General features: G+C 35.9%; 1 protein-coding gene across 34 annotated transcripts in view; it reads right to left on the bottom strand.

Moving 5' to 3' along the window:
* Window positions 1-24236, bottom strand: part of dlg2 (discs, large homolog 2 (Drosophila)) — a 212174-nt gene that overhangs the window by 81949 nt on the left and 105989 nt on the right. Inside the window, exon 1 of one of the 34 annotated variants that reach the window (XM_016490347.1) lies at window positions 24067-24172. The exons of 31 other annotated variants lie outside the window; for them this stretch is intronic. In XM_016490347.1, coding sequence (XP_016345833.1) covers window positions 24067-24144 — 78 coding nt within the window. In that variant the 5' untranslated portion in view covers window positions 24145-24172. Of the gene's footprint in view, window positions 1-1458; window positions 1889-8997; window positions 9413-24066; window positions 24173-24236 lie in introns of those variants that run through there. 2 more of the 34 variants (XM_016490337.1, XM_016490325.1) reach the window with 2 other exon arrangements.

The raw sequence follows: 24236 nt of genomic DNA, 5'->3' as shown, positions 1-24236 counted from the left end.
ATGGTGTCTCCTGGAATTAAGAAAATAAAATTAGTTTTATCTTTCATAATTAATTTGCATGCATACTGCACACACACACACGGGCACACACACACACACACGCACACACCCACACACACACACACACACACACACACACACACACACACACAAACACATAAACAGAGGGTCTTTGGAGTGCAGCATCCAGCTGTGTTAGTGCACTCTGGGGTGTGATGCATTGGCCTGATCTAGGGCATTTAGCTGGATCTCTCTCGCTCACGAACAAACAGATTACGTTATCATCACTGCTGTATTTAGGGCTGGACGATATGGCCAAAATTGATATCACGATATACAGTCGGTTCCCTTCAGAGATACATTCATATAAAACACCCGTGCCGTGTTATGATTTTGAAACGTGCAGTGCTCATGTTTATTCAACGAAGTCAAACAGCACAAATAAATCAATGTATGGGAAACTGGTAATGTATATCGAAATATCGGAAATGTGTCTTAAAATCATATCACCGTTATTGAAAAAAATTATATCGCGATACATATTGATATTGAATTATTGTCCAGCCCTAGCTGTAGTATTTGTGATCTGAGAGCCATGTTGTGTAGAACTGTTCATGCGATACAAAGTTATATCAGCACACCCAGCGACAAGAACAACAAGCATGTCAGAACAGGGGCTCCAGTGGTAATAACATGCTTATTGAAGAGCAAAACACTTAGGAGAACAGCTACAGCAACATATACAACAACCATTCAACTATAAAAAAAAAACCCTGATACCAAATATTAAACAACCACCATCATTCAAAAGCAGAATAGTCTCGGCCCAGCTAGCATTTTACAGTTTCCAAGACCTTTTCAGTTGTCAGTTTTTTTAGTTTGTGATTACTGGATAAAGATTAAATATACACCATTCAAAAGTTTGTGGTCTTTAAGATATCTTAATGTTTTTGACAGACAAAAGTGTCTTATGCTCAAGGCTGCATTTATTTGAAAAAAAAATAAAAATAAAAATACAATAAAAACTTTTATTGTGAAATATTATTAAAGTTTAAAATAACTGTTTTTATTATAAAATGTAATTTATTCCTGTGATGGAAAGCAGCCATTACTCCAGTCTTTAGTGTCACATGATCCTTGAGAAATCATTCTACTATGCCATTGTTCAAGAAAATCTTATTATTATCAATGTTGAAAACAGTTATGCTGTATTAATATAAAAAAACATACTGACCCTAACATTAAATTATATGAATTGTCCATGATTTTTTCTAATTTCAAAATCTTTTTCAGTCCCGAAAATCACAATTTTACAAAGGGTTTTTTAAGCCCTTAACAACTTAATCAACCCGACTTCATTCACTTTTCTTACTTCTTATTCTAGCCCTCATATCTGACTACCCATCATGCACCTGTCCCCTCGCGCCCCTGGTACCTAGCCCAGATGGCAGCAGTTACCTGGTACGGCTCGTGCCAGCTGTGCGGATGGCAGCCACACTCCGTCCACAGATCACAGCTCCCCCCTTTGGCTCGGAGTGCGCCGCGGCTGGGACTCCTCCAGGAGCTCTCGGAGCGTGAAGCCATGAGTTTGGCCCTCTGACGAGGCAGGGTGGACATGGACGGAGAGGGCGAGGGCTGGTAGTTGTATCCGTGCTGAGGTTCGTGCTGCCAGCTGCAAGAGCAGGGCGCCTCGCCCTCTCCACGATCTCCCACACGGCCGTGCATCTCCACACAGCAGCTCTGCTGCTTGCTCAGGTAATCCGTCATCCCAAATGCACGTTCCTCTCCTCCTCTCGCCCTGTGTGTTTCACCTCCCTGTCTCTGGGTTTGCATTCAGAGGACGCAGCTGTGGTGAGCGGCACTCCTCTGGGTGGTATCTGAGCCGTGTGCTCTCAACAGTGAGAGAGCCAGTGAGCTGTTCTGTAACAGAAAGTCATTTTTTGATTTGAAACCCCATAACGTTTTGACATAACGTCTGAGATGTTGGTTTATGAAATACAATTTGAAAAGTAGTCCGATTTAAATTATAATTACACAGATTTGAAAATTCCATTGGCTAATTACAGGGCCTAACGTTAACCCAACTGATGGAAATAAATAATAACTGAACTTGTAACAGTTTTGTTGCAAAGCACAATATTATGGTGAAATTAGATCTCGTGTTTGTTGAGTTAAAACCGAATTATTGTTGTATAAGCATAGCAAGCATCATAGCAAAAAGGCTAACAAACTTAAGAGTTATACCCACCAATTAACATTAGCCCTTCATTCATGACATGGATACCGTAATAATCATACAGAGAGAACATAGTTGCATACCTTTATCTTTTGCTCGTTTCTCCTCTTCTTCTTTTCTTTTTTTTCTAAATTGGGCACCTGATGGCTTTGACCTTTTCCTGTCCATCTCTGTGTTTATTTGGCAATCGACAATCAACAGATTTCCCATCCCCCTAACACTGTCACTCACGACCAGAAGTCAAGACTAAACCAATTCACCTTGGTGACCACATAATCGTTTTGTATTACCTATTTTTATTAGCCATTTCACACAATTCAGAAAAACAAAAATGTGCAGGAACTATAGGCTTGTATTTATAATATTATGAATGAAATGTGCGTTATTTGGAAGAAAGTCGAGGTGTGACTGACTTTAGCCCACTAATTCCATTAGAGTATTGCTTTATACAGTGGAGCCCGGAATGGTGTGGACTTCACAGCAGAACATTTCCCAACAGACTATGCAGCAAAGTGTGGTCACACTTTAGTTTGGGGACCAATTCTCAATATTAACTAACTATTAACCATGACTTTTGCCTCAATAAAATCCTAATTACTAGTTAGTAAGGTGGTTGTTAAGTTTAGGTATGGGGTAGGTTTAAGGGATCTAAAATATGGTCATACAGAATAAAAACTAATATGTTCTTAATAAGTACTAATAAACAGCCAATATACTAGTAATATGCATGCTGATAAGCAACTAATCAATAGTGAGATTTGGTCCCTAAACCAAAGTGGGTCACACGTTATTTTAAGGTCCAATTCCCACTATTAACAAACCATTAACTACAAATTTTGCCCCAATAAACTTATAATTTGCGGCTTATTAATAGTAATAAGGTAGTTGTTAAGTTTAGGTATTGGGTAGGATTAGGGATATAGAATATGGTCATGCAGAATATGTGCTTTATAAGTACTAATAAACAGCCAATATGTTAATAATAGGCATGCTAATAAGCAACTAGTTAATAGTGAGAATTGGTCCCTAAACTAAAGTGTTACCCTAAAGTGTGGACTAATTAAATTAAACTGAATTAAAAATAATTTAACTTTTAATATGTATTAACATTTTAATACATATATTATTATGAATATTAATATTGCCTGTTATTTGCATTTTAAGAATGTACTAAACAAAAGTAAATGAATAAATTAAATTTTGTAAGCCATAATTCAGCAGCAGACACAAAACTGTGTAAGGAACAGCAGAGCCTGTAGCTTGTGGATCACTGAGCCTCATTAATTCAATAAGAGTTCTATTTATAACCAACCTAGTCACATTTAATCAAAACAAGGGGCTTTATGCTCAGCAACTGATGCTTAACTGCTTAAGTTAAACCATCCAGCTACATCAGAAATCAGTCCCAGAGTGCTGCGCTGACTGTCTGCTCAACCAGTGTACATTAACCCCACCTACTGGCTACTAGTACACAGTACAGCTCAGGAAAAAAACAAAAACAAGCCAATTTATCTTCACAGAAGCATTCCCAGTGCTTAATATTTGTTTAGGATTCAGTCTTTTGGCTGTATGGTTATTCATTCTGATTTAGTAATCCTCCCTCACATAGTGTCTCCCATCTGGGGGTGAGTTTAGATGAAAATTAATAAAACACACTGGAGGTTGATGATGAAGGCTTTAGTGATTTGTTCAGAATATGTAGCTGGGTAGGCATTCTAAGTGTCTAAATGCCAGTTAATCATACAGTATTTTGTATAATTAACAATCCCTATGGAGCGTTCAATTCATCTGATCCTACAATTAAGCAGGTTTCTCTCCTCGCCCATTCCAATTAAATTCTTGTGACATTTTGTATCCCACCTGCAGGGCACACAAACACCATCAAGCTCTACTAATGGGTTTGAACAGAACATGAATGTATGGTAAAGGGATGATGGTAAAGGACTGCCATCAAAAATGTCTTGTCTTTTTTAAACTTTTTGACTTTCTTTGTATGGAAATGAGTAGCCAGAATATTCTTCAAATGGGCTATTAATGATTCATGACCTCTAAAGCCAAGTGATTGAAATTAAGTCACTATTCATGGAAAGCCTCCACTGCAGCCAAATATGAGGCATCAGACTACCAAAACACTTTGTTTAAAACACAAAATTGTACTGAAAATGCAAAATAACCTATTTTATTTATAGATGATAATTGGATACCATTCACATGTAATATGTTGATGTCATGTGACTCCAATGTAGCACGCAACAGTTAAAAATACAAAAATTTAAAAATACAAGGTATTGCCGGACACTTAGCCAGCCCTGTACTCTGTAAATAGTAAACTAGTATTCTATTGCTAACAAGGCCAATTGGAGGACAGAATTATAATTAGGATAGAATTATAATGCATGAATAATGTATACTTGAAATGTGTGAGAGAAGTCAGTTAAAATGTAGCCAAATCATCCAGTGAGAAAATGTCAGCCATTTCTAATTCCCAAAAGTGTTGCGCGTTTTCTATCACACTTTTAACATGATGACAAACACGACTTATCACTGTCAATTCTCGAAATGATGACAGCCTCAGGATGTGTGTGTGTGTGTGTGTGTGAGTTGTATGCCATGTGTCAATGCCAAATGCTAGTCAAGGATGCCAGCAAGCTGTGATTCCACGTCACCGAGATAAACCCATAATACTGTTGAAAATGTCATAAGATGCTGTCAAATTAATTTTCCCACCTTTCAACAGACAGACCATCAAGTGACAGGTGGTCAACCCTGACATTCACACACGTCGCAGTGCCCACTCAAGCAGCTACACTCACAAGGGTGAGAGAACATGGCAACTATGTGGATGTAATATTAACACAGAAATTGCTGGATATGTCATACACACCGAAAACAACCAGCATATGACAAGCCATCTTAGTTGACACATATTTCCCAGTTTACTCACATAAATGCAGATGAAAAGATCAAAAGGGTCAAAATACTGATGTCTATTAAATGTTAAAAAAAATATATTCATATTGTATAGTAAGAATTATATACTAATTACATCCATTTTATAATTATACAATATGTTGAAAAAAATATAAATTTGATTTAATGAATAACTGAAACAACAACAAAAATAATAATAATATTAATTTAATTTACTTATTACAAAATAATTTTATTGAAAATTATTATAAATATAAAACATTATTTTATTTCTTTATTTTAGTTATGATAGCACAAATATTATGCAGTTTTATATTTCTTTGTATTTTTGTGACAAACCAAAATAAATAAATAAATTAATTAATAAATAAATGAGTTGTCACATGTAGTTAAAAAAAAAAGAAAGAAAAGATTTTCAGTGTCCTAGATTAAAGAAGTCATTAGATCAGGTACGAATCACAACAAATGTTTTATTTAGTAGACGTCTGAATGTCTTGGATTTGAACGCTGAATGTCACCTGTGAGCTTTAGACTATCATTCCAACAAAATTAATTCAAACCACGTCATGTTGCAGTTCCTACTGTAATAAAGTTATCGGCTAAATGCCAGGTATCTCTATTTTTCCATTTACTCACCAAATCCAACTTGCATTTGGCATTTGGCAAAGGTTAATTTGGACACTGTGTATGTATGAAAGCAGGAAGTTGGTGCTGTTCAAGCAGCACGAATGACAAAATACTTGGCTTTATAATTCACACTACAGACACTGGGAGTGTCTGGGATCAGGGTTCTAATTAAAAGCCCCCTCTCTCATGCGGCTCTTAATAGAAGAGAAGTACTCAGGCTACCACGTGTCTTAGTTCTCACAGGAACTGAAAGACTCTCTTCTCTCCTTCATCCTCTCTTACTGTGCTTTCCACTGCTCTCAAACCGTAAATACACACACACACACACACACACACACACACACACACACACACACACACACACACACACACGATGAGACAAGAACTCCCACTCTGCAAGACTTGCAAGATCCCCACAAAAAATTCAAACCCACATTGCAGGGCAGAGTTTAAGCGGTTGATTCGTCCTGTTCTTCAGTGAAAGCCATTATGGTCCAGAGCCCATCTCTCCTGTACCTTAGAGAGAGGATGACCATATGCTGAGAAAGTCGACATACAGTCTGACAGGAATAGGCTTTTTAGGAAAATAAACACTGAAAAGGCTTTACATATTACCTGAGAACTTTTTTGTGTCATCAAATAGTGCATTATGTAATTTTATCACCATAGCAGAAATTTATAGTGTTAATATGGGGTGAGGGGGAAATCATGGCAAAAAGGAAAACAAATATAATATTCAGGGTATCTGGTTGTCCCGTGTGCTGTTGCTGTAGTTCATATTTACCACCACAAGGTGGGGCTTGTGGTTAGACTTTGAGATAGGACAAGTTGCTACAAAATTAGTTTAGGCCCTCAGATTGATCTTGGCACTGATTTAAAAAAAAAATAATAATAATTGCCAAAATCCATTCTCTCTCTAGCTCCTGTATGATGGATCAAACAAGCATCTCTGCTGAAAGCTTTGTCCTGTGTGTATACTTCAGATGAAAAGTGAATGATTTTACTCACTGGCATAGTAATGTTGCAGGATGAGCAAATTAAACTGTTGTACAGCCGCTCTGTCTCAGAACTGAGAGTGAGGAATGATGGTACAGTCATTTGCCAACTGCAGCACATAGTCAGTTCGTGCCCATTAAAGGCAATGATACTGCCGCAGATTGTGTGCATGTTTACACTACTGGTTTAACTCAGCAATTATTGTAAAGTTTGTCAGAGTCAGACAATCATCAACTGAAGTGACAAACTTTGGTCAGTATTTAGCAAATGCTAAACACTAAGAGCCCATAGGAGGTGTTCAATGTTAGAGAAGTCATAAGAGTCTCGTCTAGAAAGCCCATGCACATTGCTGAACTAACTTAAAAATTAATGTGATTTTTGTTTTTGTTAATTGAAATTAAGATTAATTAAAATAAAAGTACTACTTGATTAAAACCTCAGAAAATGTTGCCTTAGAAACTAGCTAAAATAAACTAAAATTATTAAATTAAAACTGAAATAAATATAGAGCTAAATAGAAACAAATATAAGAGAAAATAATAAAAAAAAAAAAACAAAAGCAAAAGACAAAATTATCAAAAATGAAAACTAAAATGAAAACTAAAATTTAAATGAAAAAATAAAATTTCTCATTCAAAATATTAATAAACACAACAATAGTATATAAATAATAATACTAAAATAACTGTACCATTGCTGTCAGATTTTATTGTTTTTATTATTACTGATTTGAAATATTACTGATATAATTTTGGAGATTCCAAATGAGCTTGATAAAAGACAAAACACAAAATATTTAAATAAATATTACATTTTTGGCCAAAAATGAGAAATGAGAAAATAAATAATAATAATATACAGCTTTAGAACAGAGCTTGTGGTGTACAAGCTCGAAGGAGTGCTAGTCTGCCAAAATAGCTGTCAGAGCTCATACCGCTGACCTGGCCTCAGATTTAGCAACCACACCAGTTCACTGAATTATGGAATAAAAAGTTAAAAAGCTAACCCAGGAGCAGAGGGAGATTTTAAAGAGTGTAAAGTTAAGCAGGGGAGTGATTATAATTTAATGCAAGGGGTAGAGAGGTTAGCTCTGCAGATACAGAAGCAGTGCCAACACTTACTTTGGAGAAATAGCTTTTTGTTGGGTTCACGAAAAGAGATTCCCTGAACCCAGCCTATGGCCATTGCGTTAAGCACCACCAGCTCCATAATAATCACCATTAGTGTTCACTAAAAGCTCCTTAGAGACAGTTTCAGCTCCTCAATGGCTTGTCCCTTTCCCCCAGGGTCTTAATGTCCTCTTATCCTTTCCATCTTGTCAACTTGTACCTCAACTATACTTTATTTACAGTATATCAACTCAAGTTTGTTCTCTGAAAAAAAATGCAGGTGCTTGATTGTGCAGTGCTCACCACAACTGTTGCAATGCAGTTGCAAAAATAAGAGGTTTTTAGTGCATTATTATGTGGTTGCTAGGGTGTTGATGGCACAAGTCAAAAGTCCCCTTCCCTAAATCTCTATTATATTTTGGTCCCTAGATATAGCTCAGTGCCTCCTTCAATGCAAGTCTATAGGATTTTTTTGATTGGACTGTCTTCGAAAAATAATAACACCCTAAACTGCAAGAGTTTTAAGAGCGATGCTTGCGTTAGCACATCTAGCCTAACATACATAAACCTCTCAGTGTCTACACTGCATAGCATTCTGAGCATTTTCTGTCTAAAATATGGCTTCAGGCTGCACATCCAAATTTAAATTGTTTTAACACCTCTGGCGTCCTTCTAAAGACAGAAGACAGCTCTTACATTGATTAGTTTCATTAGTCTCTTTTCCACTGGAATATGTCTCTGAGTGCTGGCAGCGTCTGTGGGTGATGTTTCAAAGGCTAATGCCCGGAACGCATTTGGTCGAGAGCCAGGCCTGTGCAATCAACTTCAGAAATTATGAAACCAGTTCAATAAAAACTGGAAGAGTGGCTAAATCCACCAGAGAGACAGAGAACTTAAAATAGCATTATCTAACAAAAGCGAGAAGGCGGTTAAAAGGACCTATGGAGAATTGTGAACAATTATTCCTCTTAAGTAGTCTAGTTTTGAAAACCATTCAGTCTTTTATTGCCTGGGAAACCCTGTCTAAAAGATTTGGTTATGGAATGCTGGTCTACTTGTTTTAAACTTGATGGTTAAACTGAATAAAGAGCTGCTAACCTGACTGCAACTCCTTCGGTGTCTCTTTAGAAGTCTCTCAGTCAAATTTTGCTTCCATTTACAGATGGTGACGAGCGACGGCCATTTAATCGGCCCCAAGTCTGGAGCTTTGCTCGTCAAGGCCTCCATGCTGAGACGTTTGTGCAGCGGTCGTAAGGATTCAACTCGAGGTGGGGCGAGAAGGTTGGGCTCGCTTCCTCGGTGGAACTTCTCCCGAAAAAGGCCATTATTCACCAGCATGTAGCTCATGGCGGATGGCTGTTCGCCCAGCAAAGCTGGACAATGCGCAAACATCCACAAAAGCCTCTGTCAAAGCATTTCGAAGGCACACAATCAATGGACAGTTTCACAACAAGGTCACCCTAACACCGATACAGTGTACATATCCACAGCCCAGTAGAGCCAAACCACAAAAAAATTGACTTGTCAGTGCTTTTGGCTAATAAACAAACAAATCCATTGATTCTTTAGAAAACCGAAAGTCAGTCAAATAGCAGAAGCCAAATCCAGCGGCTTTGGATGTTAGGACGGTTAGAACTCCAGGCTTAGACAGGCGTTAACTCTCAAACAAATCATTGTGCTGCTCGAGAAGACAGCATCTGTCCCAGAAGTCTATTCATCCTCGGATGAGTATCTCCTTCCATCGGGGGATGGCGTATGTGAGTGGAATGGCTGAGATGGATCTTTCTGGCCGTGGCCTGTGCTATGGTAGGCTAGGCTAACCGAAGCTTAGTTGGACTTTTTTCAGGGTGTGGTAGGGAGAAAAAAGTTCACAGAGAGTGACACAAACTCAATAAATCAGGGGAGTGATGGGGTGGCGGAGGGGAGGTAGATGAGATGAGATTAGCAAGGGGCAGCACTGAGATGCAAATCACATGGGGATATAATTAAAGCCTAGGGGAACATCACTCCACTGAGTGGCCACTGCCAGATTACAGCCAATCAATAATGGAGCCGACAAACACAAACACACATCCATACACAGTGATGTTTATCAGGCGCAGACACGAGCCAAACTTAAATTCACCACACTGGGAACACCTCAGCAGGCTTAAATGCGCATTACAGGATGTTGAGTGTGAAAGGGAAATTAAACGCGCAAAGCGCAAAAACAGCAATTAACCATGTCCTGGGCTCCATGCTGCCAAATCAGACAAAGAGGGATGATGGGAAATCCCGGAATAGACAGGCTAAATGTGTTATCTCTCTGATTACAGCGCTAAATGTCGCTAAATGACAACAAGCGGCTAATCAGGTTCGCAGAGGAAATGGTCTGACAGCTGCTTGATCATTATAGCAATTGCAGCCTGGTCTGAATGGGCGAAAAAGAAATGCAATGAGATATACAGTACACGATTCAATCAAGGGATGTGGCTGTGTTGTATACACATCTACTGTAAATATTAGCATGCATATAGACAATTAATGTTTCTTCAACTTCAAGCAGTTTTATTTTGTATTAAAACCGATTCAACTTTTCTTTTTTTATATGACGATCACATTGTATAAAGATATTATAGTTTTACCCTTGACTTAGATTTTCAATCTTAAACTAGGAAAATTCATCATAAAAATCTAAATATTAGATGTTCTATAAACGTGATAATGAAAACAAAAAGTTAAACCATTTTCAATTTGCTGTTTGGAAATTATTTCCATTTTTCAAAAACTACAACTATACATCAGCATCATTTCTATCACAGAATGACACGGAACATTATAAATGTGCTGGAAATTTTTTAATTAAAAAATAAATAAGGAAGAAAATAAATAAATAATTATTGGATATTACTGGTGGACAAATAATAAATTGAGAGTGTGAAAAGTGTTGTACAAAGGTTTATTTTCTAACAGCTTACAGGGCCAAAAGTCTATAGCTGAAGCAACAGCCTTTTATATGATCGTATATATTATTTTTCTGATACTTCTATACTTCTTTTTTATTTCATGATTGTGTCAGACACTGTGCTGCTGTGGTATTTTTTTGACGTCTATGTTATAGGTGTGAATGTGTGCTGTCTGTGTCGCAGTGTTAAAATTGGTGTTTGTGTTGCATTAACAAGAAAGGGTTCGCTCTGAGACATGATTTGGTCAAAACTGCTTTGCTCACATTCATTATGTGGTGTTGAATTATCCAACCCCTGGTCAGCTACAGACAGTCTTTCTGTCTCTCTCACTTTCCCATGGGATCAGTGGATAAAGTTGGATATGCAAGGATGAGGAATAATAATAATAATAATAATACTTTTTATTTATAGGCGCCTTTCAAGACACTCAAGGACACCGTACAATAAAACAAAACATAAAAAGCAAGCATTATAACAACACATTAAACAAGCAAATCATTAAAAGCAATTCTAAACAAATACGTTTTTATCTGAGCTTTAAAATGGGAAATTGAATCCAGGTGGCGAATGTGCAAAGGTAAAGAGTTCCAAAGCTTCGGCGCTGCACAACTAAAAGCCCTACCACCAAAGGAACTCATCTTGAAGTTTGGAACAGACAATAAATGTGCAGAAGATGATCTCAAAGAGCGTGTACAAATGGAGAAGATCTGAAAGATAATGAGGTGCCAAATTATGAAGTGCTTTGTATGTAAGAAGTAAAATTTTGTAATGTACACGATAATGAACAGGAAGCCAATGCAACTTAAAAAGAATAGGAGTTATGTGATCGAAAGTACATAACCACCTATCCTAGCTGCTGAATTCTGAATTAACTGTAATCGATTAAGTTGTTTTTCAGGAATGCCAAATAAAAGAGAATTACAGTAATCAATCCGAGATGTAACCAATGCATGAATAAGCATTTCAGGAACATGAATCGAGTTGCCTCGTGACTACCATACACAAAGATCAAGAAAGAAAAGCAGACCCTTAAACAAGGCACTCTAAATATGGGCCAACACTCATCTCAAAAACCTATCCTTACCTATCTCTCTCTGCTTATGTTTATATCCACCCTGCTCTGCATATCAACAGTATGACATTTTGAAATCCATAACTCAAACTCCCCCCGTCTGTTACCTGCAGCCGAGAGCTCCATCTATTATACATAAGTTTTAACCTGCACATCTTGTAAGGCTTCCCAGAGAGAGGCAGAGAGAGAAGGCATGAAGTGATAGAAGAACAGATCAAATACAAATATTATTGTGTATGAGAGACAAAGGTGGAAAAAAATGAAGAGATTTGAAACAGGAGACATGATGTCTAAGCACAGACATACATCAGCTCATATAATGGTGTTTTTGTTGCCTGGAGATGAACTAATGATCCATATGCATTACGAATTTCAGGGTAATTAATCAAAATACAGAACTCAGAGTGCTGTGCGATGATCAAGGTACCTGCTCAGAATACATCTAAGGCCATCAAAAGATCTTTGAACATCATAAGAGATACTAGTCTTTTGATTAAAATTGTTGTGGACAATCATTTGAGTGGGCAAAACCGATACTTCATAATCACCTAAACAACATCATACTAATTTTTAAAATCCAAAGAAAATAATAATAAGAAGACGACGATGAATTATCTAAAAAATAAAACAAAAAACAAACAATATAAAAAAATAAATCATTAAAATACAAAAATAAAATACAAAAAAATACATTAAAATAATTCTCATTCTATGAATGATTCGCTTATACAGTACATGTTTCTGCATATAAAACTGCACAGAGAAAGTATTTTAACAGTAACATTATTTAAGTAGGTATCCAACAGTCTGACATTACTGTTTGACTCTTAAAGTGAGCTAAAAAGCTACTGTACATGTGTGCTCTGATCTGGGACTGTTAAAGCCTTTATAATGATCTGATCTCAGGACTAGAGCCAAGAAAAGAATAAATACACAGTGCAGATTGCAGGACGATGAAATAAGCGTATGTCTGGGTTTGTTCCAGGTAATGGTGGGCTGTTTGATGACACATAATTCTTTCCTTTAGATCTACAAACCAGCGGGGCAACTAATGAGATAATGTTTTTTTTTGTTTTGTTTTTACCACTAAATACATCACTGGAACTTCACATCATCAATCTTACAAACAAACAAATAGAACAAACACAGAACGGTTTAAATCATCAAATAAAAGCAACAAAAAATATTCAACTCTTTTTGGTGACACAAACAGCATGCAAAAGTAAAAAGTAACCAAGGTAAAGGGAGGTACAAAAAACTTTTTTTTTTTTTGACATTTACAATGGAAATACCATAATATCACCACAGTACTTTTAAGGGTCATTACTGGTTCCGTTTAGTTAAAGTTCAACTTTATTGATTACAATATTGTTGGTAGTGGTGTTGGATCTTCTAGCCTGTGTTACGGTTTCTGCCATTTGACCTCTTCTAGCATTCTCGCTGTGGGAATAGACTGTCAGTCGCTGACAGCTTGTCTGCTAGCCGACAGGGACGTGCTCCGGCCTTAAGCCCAGGGGGAAATGGTTTGTGTTAGTGAAAGCCATCCTAATATTAACAGTCTCATTTCAGAGTGAAGAGCGGCCGAATTCACCTGTCAGATCCATCTCACGACACGCGCAGCAATTCCCCCTCCTGAATCAGAAAATGTCAGACAATTTGTTCTCCTAATTAAGAGTTAAATGAAGCATTCAGTTTGACATGGAGTGATGAATCGGAGCTGTCCAATTTAGAGCATTATGTATTCAGTAAATTAAAATTAAAACAACATGAAATCAAAATGGACCATTTCTGCTAATGTAATTAATGCCAAGTAGGTGGGGAAAATGAATTCATAAACGAATTCATTAATTAAAATCTAATCTACATAACTATCAATCAATCTGCAATGTAAGTATCATAACAAAGCAATGTAAATACATTCATATGATAATATAAACAACTTATTATAGCCAGAACTTAAACGCAACACTCAAGGTCCATCCTCCTTCTCACAATCTACCAAAATGTCCTTGAAGATATGCAGCTCTACAACAAAGAAACTATTTGCATGAACTTTGAGGCTGCTGATGGTTAAACAATAGCTGAAGCAAACAAAGATGATGATATACTCCATATGGATATGGAGATGATATACTCCATAATAATTCCACAACATTGCATTATAGTGGCAGACAATCTGAATATGCATACAGTCTTATCTATTCTGAGCGATAAGACAAAGAAAAAGAGGGATGTTTTTAGTGCAGCCCTTTAACATCTGGCCATTCGGTCTGCTAATGCCATTGTAATGTTCTCATGATGTTCATTAAGGCAGTGCTAATTAAGTCCTTCTAACTCTGCAGCTCTAGAGAACACTTAAACAATGCATACTTATTTAAAAAAAGAGGTTGAGAGAGAGAGACAATGACACAAACAATGTGGTACTAACTAGTTTTACAGTCCTTCTCTAAAATGATCCAACATCCTGCCTTTATGCTTCAACACTACAGCTATGTTCCCAAACATAATGAGATGCCAACCTAGACAGCACTTGTCTGTTCCTAAAGGTTTGCTGCAAAATTACGTGGTTTTTAAGATGTGGTTTTGAAATACTATTACTGTGAAATATTATTACAGATTAAAACAATTGTTTTCCATTTTAATATATTTTAAAATGTATTACACGTATTCATACTGAAAATTTTCGGTACTTTACCTGTTAGCGATGTCTTAATTATTTCATGTATATTTAAATAAATCTGTTATGAAACAAGTAATGACAGCCACTGTGTAAATGAATATATTTCAAAAAACAGAAATCTTAAAATGCAGAAGTTAATTTAGGCAAAACCGATACTTCATAATCACCTAAACAACATCATACTAATTTTTAAAATCCAAAGAAAATAATAATAAGAAGACGACGATGAATTATCTAAAAAATAAAACAAAAAACAAACAATATAAAAAAATAAATCATTAAAATACAAAAATAAAATACAAAAAAATACATTAAAATAATTCTCATTCTATGAATGATTCGCTTATACAGTACATGTTTCTGCATATAAAACTGCACAGAGAAAGTATTTTAACAGTAACATTATTTAAGTAGGTATCCAACAGTCTGACATTACTGTTTGACTCTTAAAGTGAGCTAAAAAGCTACTGTACATGTGTGCTCTGATCTGGGACTGTTAAAGCCTTTATAATGATCTGATCTCAGGACTAGAGCCAAGAAAAGAATAAATACACAGTGCAGATTGCAGGACGATGAAATAAGCGTATGTCTGGGTTTGTTCCAGGTAATGGTGGGCTGTTTGATGACACATAATTCTTTCCTTTAGATCTACAAACCAGCGGGGCAACTAATGAGATAATGTTTTTTTTTGTTTTGTTTTTACCACTAAATACATCACTGGAACTTCACATCATCAATCTTACAAACAAACAAATAGAACAAACACAGAACGGTTTAAATCATCAAATAAAAGCAACAAAAAATATTCAACTCTTTTTGGTGACACAAACAGCATGCAAAAGTAAAAAGTAACCAAGGTAAAGGGAGGTACAAAAAACTTTTTTTTTTTTTGACATTTACAATGGAAATACCATAATATCACCACAGTACTTTTAAGGGTCATTACTGGTTCCGTTTAGTTAAAGTTCAACTTTATTGATTACAATATTGTTGGTAGTGGTGTTGGATCTTCTAGCCTGTGTTACGGTTTCTGCCATTTGACCTCTTCTAGCATTCTCGCTGTGGGAATAGACTGTCAGTCGCTGACAGCTTGTCTGCTAGCCGACAGGGACGTGCTCCGGCCTTAAGCCCAGGGGGAAATGGTTTGTGTTAGTGAAAGCCATCCTAATATTAACAGTCTCATTTCAGAGTGAAGAGCGGCCGAATTCACCTGTCAGATCCATCTCACGACACGCGCAGCAATTCCCCCTCCTGAATCAGAAAATGTCAGACAATTTGTTCTCCTAATTAAGAGTTAAATGAAGCATTCAGTTTGACATGGAGTGATGAATCGGAGCTGTCCAATTTAGAGCATTATGTATTCAGTAAATTAAAATTAAAACAACATGAAATCAAAATGGACCATTTCTGCTAATGTAATTAATGCCAAGTAGGTGGGGAAAATGAATTCATAAACGAATTCATTAATTAAAATCTAATCTACATAACTATCAATCAATCTGCAATGTAAGTATCATAACAAAGCAATGTAAATACATTCATATGATAATATAAACAACTTATTATAGCCAGAACTTAAACGCAACACTCAAGGTCCATCCTCCTTCTCACAATCTACCAAAATGTCCTTGAAGATATGCAGCTCTACAACAAAGAAACTATTTGCATGAACTTTGAGGCTGCTGATGGTTAAACAATAGCTGAAGCAAACAAAGATGATGATATACTCCATATGGATATGGAGATGATATACTCCATAATAATTCCACAACATTGCATTATAGTGGCAGACAATCTGAATATGCATACAGTCTTATCTATTCTGAGCGATAAGACAAAGAAAAAGAGGGATGTTTTTAGTGCAGCCCTTTAACATCTGGCCATTCGGTCTGCTAATGCCATTGTAATGTTCTCATGATGTTCATTAAGGCAGTGCTAATTAAGTCCTTCTAACTCTGCAGCTCTAGAGAACACTTAAACAATGCATACTTATTTAAAAAAAGAGGTTGAGAGAGAGAGACAATGACACAAACAATGTGGTACTAACTAGTTTTACAGTCCTTCTCTAAAATGATCCAACATCCTGCCTTTATGCTTCAACACTACAGCTATGTTCCCAAACATAATGAGATGCCAACCTAGACAGCACTTGTCTGTTCCTAAAGGTTTGCTGCAAAATTACGTGGTTTTTAAGATGTGGTTTTGAAATACTATTACTGTGAAATATTATTACAGATTAAAACAATTGTTTTCCATTTTAATATATTTTAAAATGTATTACACGTATTCATACTGAAAATTTTCGGTACTTTACCTGTTAGCGATGTCTTAATTATTTCATGTATATTTAAATAAATCTGTTATGAAACAAGTAATGACAGCCACTGTGTAAATGAATATATTTCAAAAAACAGAAATCTTAAAATGCAGAAGTTAATTTAAAAACTGCATTATGTGCAATTTACATGTTTGGATAATTTTTTTTTAAAGTGGAGTGTTCATTGTTATATTTTAAAATAAATGGTAATTACATTTAACATTGGGCTCTGTTGTTAATTACAACTTTATAGTAATGTACAGTAAAAGGGCTCCCATTAATTTAGTGCATAAGGTGAGGTAAATTTTTATCCCTAAGGAAATGTTAATTATAATTGAATTTAAAGAAAGAGCTACTTGTTCAGTAAACCACTGTTTAATAGTAAAAGCATAAGCTGAGGTAGATTTTTATCACTAAGAAAATTTAAACTATAACTGAATGTATTTAAAGAAAGAGCAACTTGTTCAGTAAACCATTTAAACAAAAAAAAAAGAAAAAAAAAAAGTGTAGTTTTCCCCCCTGCTGTACCGAAACCATACCGAACCGTGATGTCAAAACCGAGGTACAGACCGAACCGTCATGTTTGTGTACCGTTACACCCCTAATATATATATATATATATTATATATATATATATATATATATATATATATATATATACACTTAAAGGTATCATATCCTTAAAAAATAAAGTCTTTTAGAACTGCGAGTTGCATTGTGTTGTATGCACTGTGTAACTGCTGCCTATGTAGAGCATTCATTTATAAGGTTCCATTTTGGTTTGAATGCTGCCTTAAAAGGCAGCTGTTTATGTATGCAGTAGACAGTAAAGCACCACTAGGTTTTAAAACAAATCTTCTAACTCAAAATACAAAGTGAACCTCAACACCTGAACCTCTGAAGGCCTTTGAGTGTACAGCCCACACATTCATCTATCACCACCTATTAAAACAAGTGACATCTCTAACTTCCTGTGATTAAACTTATCACTGTTCACAGCAGAGCCTGTGGTGGCACTAAGCCACATCTGTCAAATATCCCTCCACCAGGACTGGCTCAGAAAACACGTGGCCTAATCCGCAGCAGAACTGCAAACATCCCCTATTTGGGATGCAATCCAGCACCAGGATTGGTTTAAGCCGGAGTTCAAAACCTGGACATAACAAATCTAGTCAACATCCTAACGTAGGCTGATGCAAGTCAAATTGGAGTTTGTTAAAACTAGTCAGAGAGGCAAAAAGGCTTTCGACTAGATTCTGGCAGGATGATCAATAATGTAGAGGCTGTAGTCTGAATCAGCATCACTTGAAATGATTCTCAGGTTTGCTGCTCCTAGAGTGAGGACAAGAGACACCTCAATTTGTTGGAGACAAGAACAGGTACAGAGAGTGAGACAGAATCTATCAATAGCACAAGCCAGTTACAACGTGTATTGTCTTGGTCTTTACAGATCTTATGACATATGCAATGGAAAGAGTATTTTGGAACAAACAAACCACATAAGAGGAAACTGAATTCAACTGGCTAATTTCTGCTCCAGGTAACACTGCGTAAGTGTTAACACCACTCATTTCCTCTTATCCTATACATAACCGCCTGCCACTCCTGAAAGCCTATACATTATTCATATAACACAAATGTCAACATGTCTCCATAGTGATAAAGGCTACATCACTTCACCTCTCCTATTCCTTTATTACTTTTCATATATAAAAATGACCCCATGTTTTTTTTTTTTTCTCTGCTGTAATATCATTAAACATGCTGGCCCGGTGCCAAGCCCCTATACATATACATTGCTGAATCACTAAATAGCAACATTAATGAAAAAATCTTTCTGCTAATGTACAAGCCTCATTTTACAGACATAAAGGCAATAGCCACCCTCCAATATGAATGTGAAGAACAATGCGGACGGCAAAGTTGCATTAAATAAATCAGGCCCTGCACGAAAACCAATTTTAAAAAGTCATCGCCGCATGATAAAACCTTACAGAAGCAAATGAGGGAGACAAATGGGGAAGGCTCCAGCCAGAGCCGAATCTAGTAATGTTTTGGGCCACACACACATGAGAAAAAAAATGTGTTGAACCTTGCAGTTCTTTTTATGAGGGCTCAATGACCGGCATGAAATATGTGAGACTGCACTGTGCTCACAGAAAAAATTAGAGCAGAACTTCATCGCCACTGAAACTATAAAGGAAAATATATTGTGTAAGGCTTGCTAACAATTCCTGCTTGACATCGGTGGAACTGCTATTTCTATACACACTCACACTCATTTACTTTTCTATCTAAATGGGGACATTCCATACACTTCTATTGTTTTATATACTGCTAGATATAAATACTATAACCTAAAAGTCTAAAAGAAAGCTTTCTGAATTTTTACAAATGTTACTTTGGAATATAATTTTTTTTTATTTTTCCAGTTCTTCCATATAATAGAATTCTATCCTATTCTAACATTATTAATAAGCAAAAATAACACAGGTTGTAACACTTGAGGTAACACTTTACAATAAGGTTCCATTAGTTAATGTTAGTTAATGTATTAACTAACATGAAGGAACCATGAACAGTACATTTATTACAGTATTTATTAATCTTTGTTAACGTTAGTTAATGAAAATACAGTCGTTCATTGTTACTTCACATTCATTCACAGTGCATAAACTAATGTTAACAAGCACAACTTTTGATTTTAATAATGCATTAATAAATGTTAAAAATTAACATTAACTAAGATTAATAAATGCTGTAGAAGTATTGTTCATTCTTAGTTCATGTTAACTAAAGTAGTTAACTAATGAACCTTATTGTAAAGTGTTACCATGTTTGACCATGGTTTGTGATGATGAATGCAGAATGATGTGTGATGTTAAAATGTTGAATTGATACTATAGTACAGGGTTGACAGTGTTGAAATGTTACCACTTGGGTCAATAGGTAAAATGTCACCCTAAAAAATGTATCTCATATCAAGACAGATTTCATATTTCATATATTAAGATAAATATTTTTAAAGTCTAACCTTGACTTCAAACCACTTAAAAAAGAAGCTTTTAGACATTCCTACTGTTTGCCTTTACATAAAATGAGTTAAAGTATTCAATCTTTTTGTGTTGACTGCACATTTATCCAAGAGATATTTATTTTTTCCCCACAAAACACTGCCCTTGAACTATTGAACTCAAATGCAATTATAACCACTCATTTTCACTTATTTGTTCAGTAGTCATAAAAAGAAAATTCTGTCTTCATGTCTTTTAAAAACCTGTGTGACTTTCTTTCATGAAACACAGAAAAGTCCAAAGTGTTTTATTCCATATAATGAAAATCAATGGTGACCACAAATGTCAAGAAATTTTCAGCAAATACAGTAGCAAAATAATTTTGTATCTGTTCCTTACACAAAGCTGTCGAATGGCTACTGAAGTCTTGGAATATAGTGTAGTAATGTGGACTACTGTTATGATGAGGATATGTTTATTTTTTTTGTCATTTTTGAAGATTGATTTTAGGATAAACGATCCCTTAAATTACTGGAATATGAGATACTCAGTATAACTTCAGGACATATTTTAAGTGTGGATACATTTACAGAGCAGCTGCTGGGGTGGGCAGGTCAAAGAGAGGATAGAGACTGTGTACCTTCAACTGTTCCTCAAGTTTAATGGGTCTGAGGACAAGCGGGCAACATGACCTGAGAGCGCATGCTGTCCAGGTTTGACCCAGACACACATCTTTTATATGAAGGGCAACTGAACGCATAAGGACAAAGAGCCTCACTGCTACATAAACAAAGCCAAAAACAACCATCTTTCTGGAGATGAAATCAAAAATATTCACATAAAGCACTATTTTTGGGAGAGCTCATAAAGGCTATAGAGCCAATAGAGGTACAACACCAAGGCCTCTTCAAATCATTGAAATAAATTACTTCTGCTCAGAGGTTATTCAAAAACACAAAAAAATGGCTGAAAATGGGCATTTTCCACTGATCAAATAATGAAAAAAGGTTCATTTCAATTTGATTGTATCGCTTCAGTGGTTCCTCCGTAATAGTAGGTGTGCTGTGAGGCCACGAATAAGTGTGAAACACTCCCCAAATCCAAGTTGAGCATTATGAACTGTGGCAGAAGTCATTGGATCTTTGAAGATGTGGGGAAAAAAAGAGTAGAGAAAGTGTACTGAGATGTTCTAATAATATAAAGGAATATTTATATAGCAGGTGCCTATTTACTTACAGGAACTTGCAGGAACAACCTAGGGTTGTAATGGTTTCTTATTGTAAGGATTGGGCCATAAACATTTACAAATCTATTTACAAGCCCTGAGATTTATCCATAACACCCTCTCAGAGGTAGCACACCAATAGCAAAACCATGAATAATCATTAATGCCAGAAATCTGGTTAAAAAGCTTGATGAAGGCTTGATCAAATCATTACTATTTCAAAAAATATTGGATTTCTTTGAAAGCTTGAAAGCTACAGCAGTGTGCAAGACCTTTTTCTTCTTTTTCATATTATTTTCTGTGTTCAGCGCACCTGCACCAACTATTCAGGTGTGTGAGAGATGCTTATTTATGGATCCATAAATCAAAAGAAAAATACACTGGAAAATCAAGCACAAAAGCTAAAAACATGCACTTTAACCCAATAAATCTCCATAATACAAAGTCTCACTCCTTCTACAATACATTTCCCTTAGCTTTAAACACAAAGCCAAATGACAGTTTGCCAAATTAAAGAATTTCAATTATTACCAAACTGCTGCTGTAGTTGATAGATCTTCCCTTAGAGACAAAGATCATAAAACCTCACACAGAACAGGCCAAACATCAGCAGCGTCAAGAAACATCACACCAAGGTTCCTCTGTGGACAGATAAAACAAATTTCAAAGAAACTCCAGCGATGTTCCAGAAGCCTCTGCTGGAGAGTCTGAAACAGTGCCAGCACAGGCAGGAAGGTGAGCATGGTGTGAAACCCTCCTGCCAAAACAAAATCAATACAATCATCAAGCTTTTGGTGGGGTGAATTTATGAACCTATCAAGAACATGTCACGGTCAATCATTTTCATGACAATTTAGCACTTTTCCTTCAAAACTGATTTGTGCCACATTAAAGCATATTTCAGAACCATTAACTGATCCACCCTTATGTGGCCTACGGTCGCCCACGTTCTGCTCTTCTGGACATAAAGTTCCAGACTGGAAGATATGTCCTTTGGACACTTCACTTTGTGTGCTTAAATCAGTTTCTTCATCTTCCTCCTCACCTCGGAGGCTTGAGCATATGAAAACGTATGTGTTTAAATGTGTGAACATTAAAAAGAGATTGGAGATTCTTTCACCCAAACACTACGTTATGGGTTGCTAGGCAGCAATATGCTGGATGCTCACATGAAGAACAAAGCCTGCACCAAAAACACAAAAACTTAACCAAAGGGGGTGAATCTCACAAAAAAATGGTTCTTATTTTATTTTCCTGATAATTAAGCATTAAACACACTTCAGGATTCTCATTAACGTAATGTGGAAAAATATATATTATTTAAAAAATATATCTGTAGCATTTGATGTAATATCTTCCATTTATGCAAATTTTAATTACTGTATTACAGTAATTGAGAATACAATGAACATCACTGAGAATGAGGACTGAAAAAATACTATACTAAAAATACAAACAAACAAAAGTATTACATTAATAACATTAACTGTCATAAAAATACAGTGCAAAAACGTAATATATATATACGTAATATATAATATATATATAAAAATATTTATAAAATACGCTTCATTTTCTTGAGTTCTCATTTTCTTGCATTCATAAGTTCAAAAGCTTTGGGTCAGTTTTTTTTTTTAAGAAAGAGACCTTCATAATGTTATAACAGATTTCTAATAAATAAATTCAAATAAATTATGTTCTTTTGAACTTTCTATTCATAAAAATCCTGAAAAAATGTATCATGATTTCCACAAAAACCTTAACCAGCACAACTGTTTCCAACACTGATAATAATAAGAAATGTTTCTTGAGCACCACATCAGCATATTATGATTTCTGAAGGATCATGTCACTGTAGTAATTCAGCTTTGTCATCACAAATATAAATTACATTTTAGAACTTTTTTTTTTCTTTTAATTTGTAATAGTATTTCACAATATTACAGTTTTACGGTATTTTTTATCAAATATATTCAGCCTTGGTGAGCATAAGTGATTTTCAAAAACATTTAAAAAAAATCTTACTGACCTCAAACTTTTGAACAGTACTGAATTTATTTTTCTTTCCATTTTAGGTTGAAATATGGCATAGATATGCTCTGGGCATACTTTGTGAGATTCCCCCAGTAAAAATTTCAAACTCTGAGCATTTGCACATTAGGCAGGTAAGAGAATAAAACCTGTTGCAAACAAATCCTAAACTAGTTCAAGCACAGACACACCTCTTCCCTTCAAAGAGTAACAGTGATGAGGACCCTTGCTGATGACAGGAACCGTGATCTTCAGCAAGGGCACCAAAGGTTGTGGATTACTGATAGAAAGAGACAAATAAGAATTGAAGTGAGCTGGTCAGAAACAAGACTAGCTAAAATTCAAGAAGGCAGGCTATAGGACAAATCGGATAAGGTGCTGAACATCTCAAGGCTATGAGAGTCGACAGAGGGAGAGAAAGAGTGAGAATAAGAGAGGAAGACAGACTGCTAAACTTCACAGATGGTACAGCATGGTAAACACAATGATAACAGGAAGGCAGCAGGTTAAGAGGATTTTATTTAATGAGAACGATACAGATCATTATTAATGCTTTGTAAAGCAAGCTGGGATTCAGACAATGGGATAAAACGTTATTATGTTGCTCCCACTATATGACGTTGAAGATTAGATCTGGGGGAGGGAAAAAAAAGGGAAGTACTAAATCTTGCAAACCAGAAACTCCTTTACGATTATCCCAACTGCTTTTTAGCATTAACAAACTTTAATGAAAACACACACCAGAAACAACCCAATAATACATGTCCTTCCTCATTTCCATTTCCAATCCACCTTTTGCTAATCAATTCAGATTAGAAAGCACTACAAACAAGGTCATATTCTATTAAATGTAAAATGGTAAATGGAAATCTCCTACACCTACCTTCTGCATTTTAGCCTTCCTAGCATTCTGAAGCAGCCTGCGTCCAAGCTTCTTGGCGTACCAAATGGAGGCAAACATAGTGAAGCTGAGTGGAATCTCTCCGTATGAATTATGAGTAAACACTGTGGAGGAGTCACCAGTCCCAGCGTCAGAGAGAGAGAGAGAGAGAG

Source organism: Sinocyclocheilus anshuiensis, unplaced genomic scaffold (assembly GCF_001515605.1).
Source record: "Sinocyclocheilus anshuiensis isolate Anshui unplaced genomic scaffold, SAMN03320099.WGS_v1.1 scaffold186, whole genome shotgun sequence".
Classification (NCBI taxonomy): Eukaryota; Metazoa; Chordata; class Actinopteri; order Cypriniformes; family Cyprinidae; genus Sinocyclocheilus; species Sinocyclocheilus anshuiensis.
This window is presented reverse-complemented; position numbering and strand designations above follow the sequence as displayed.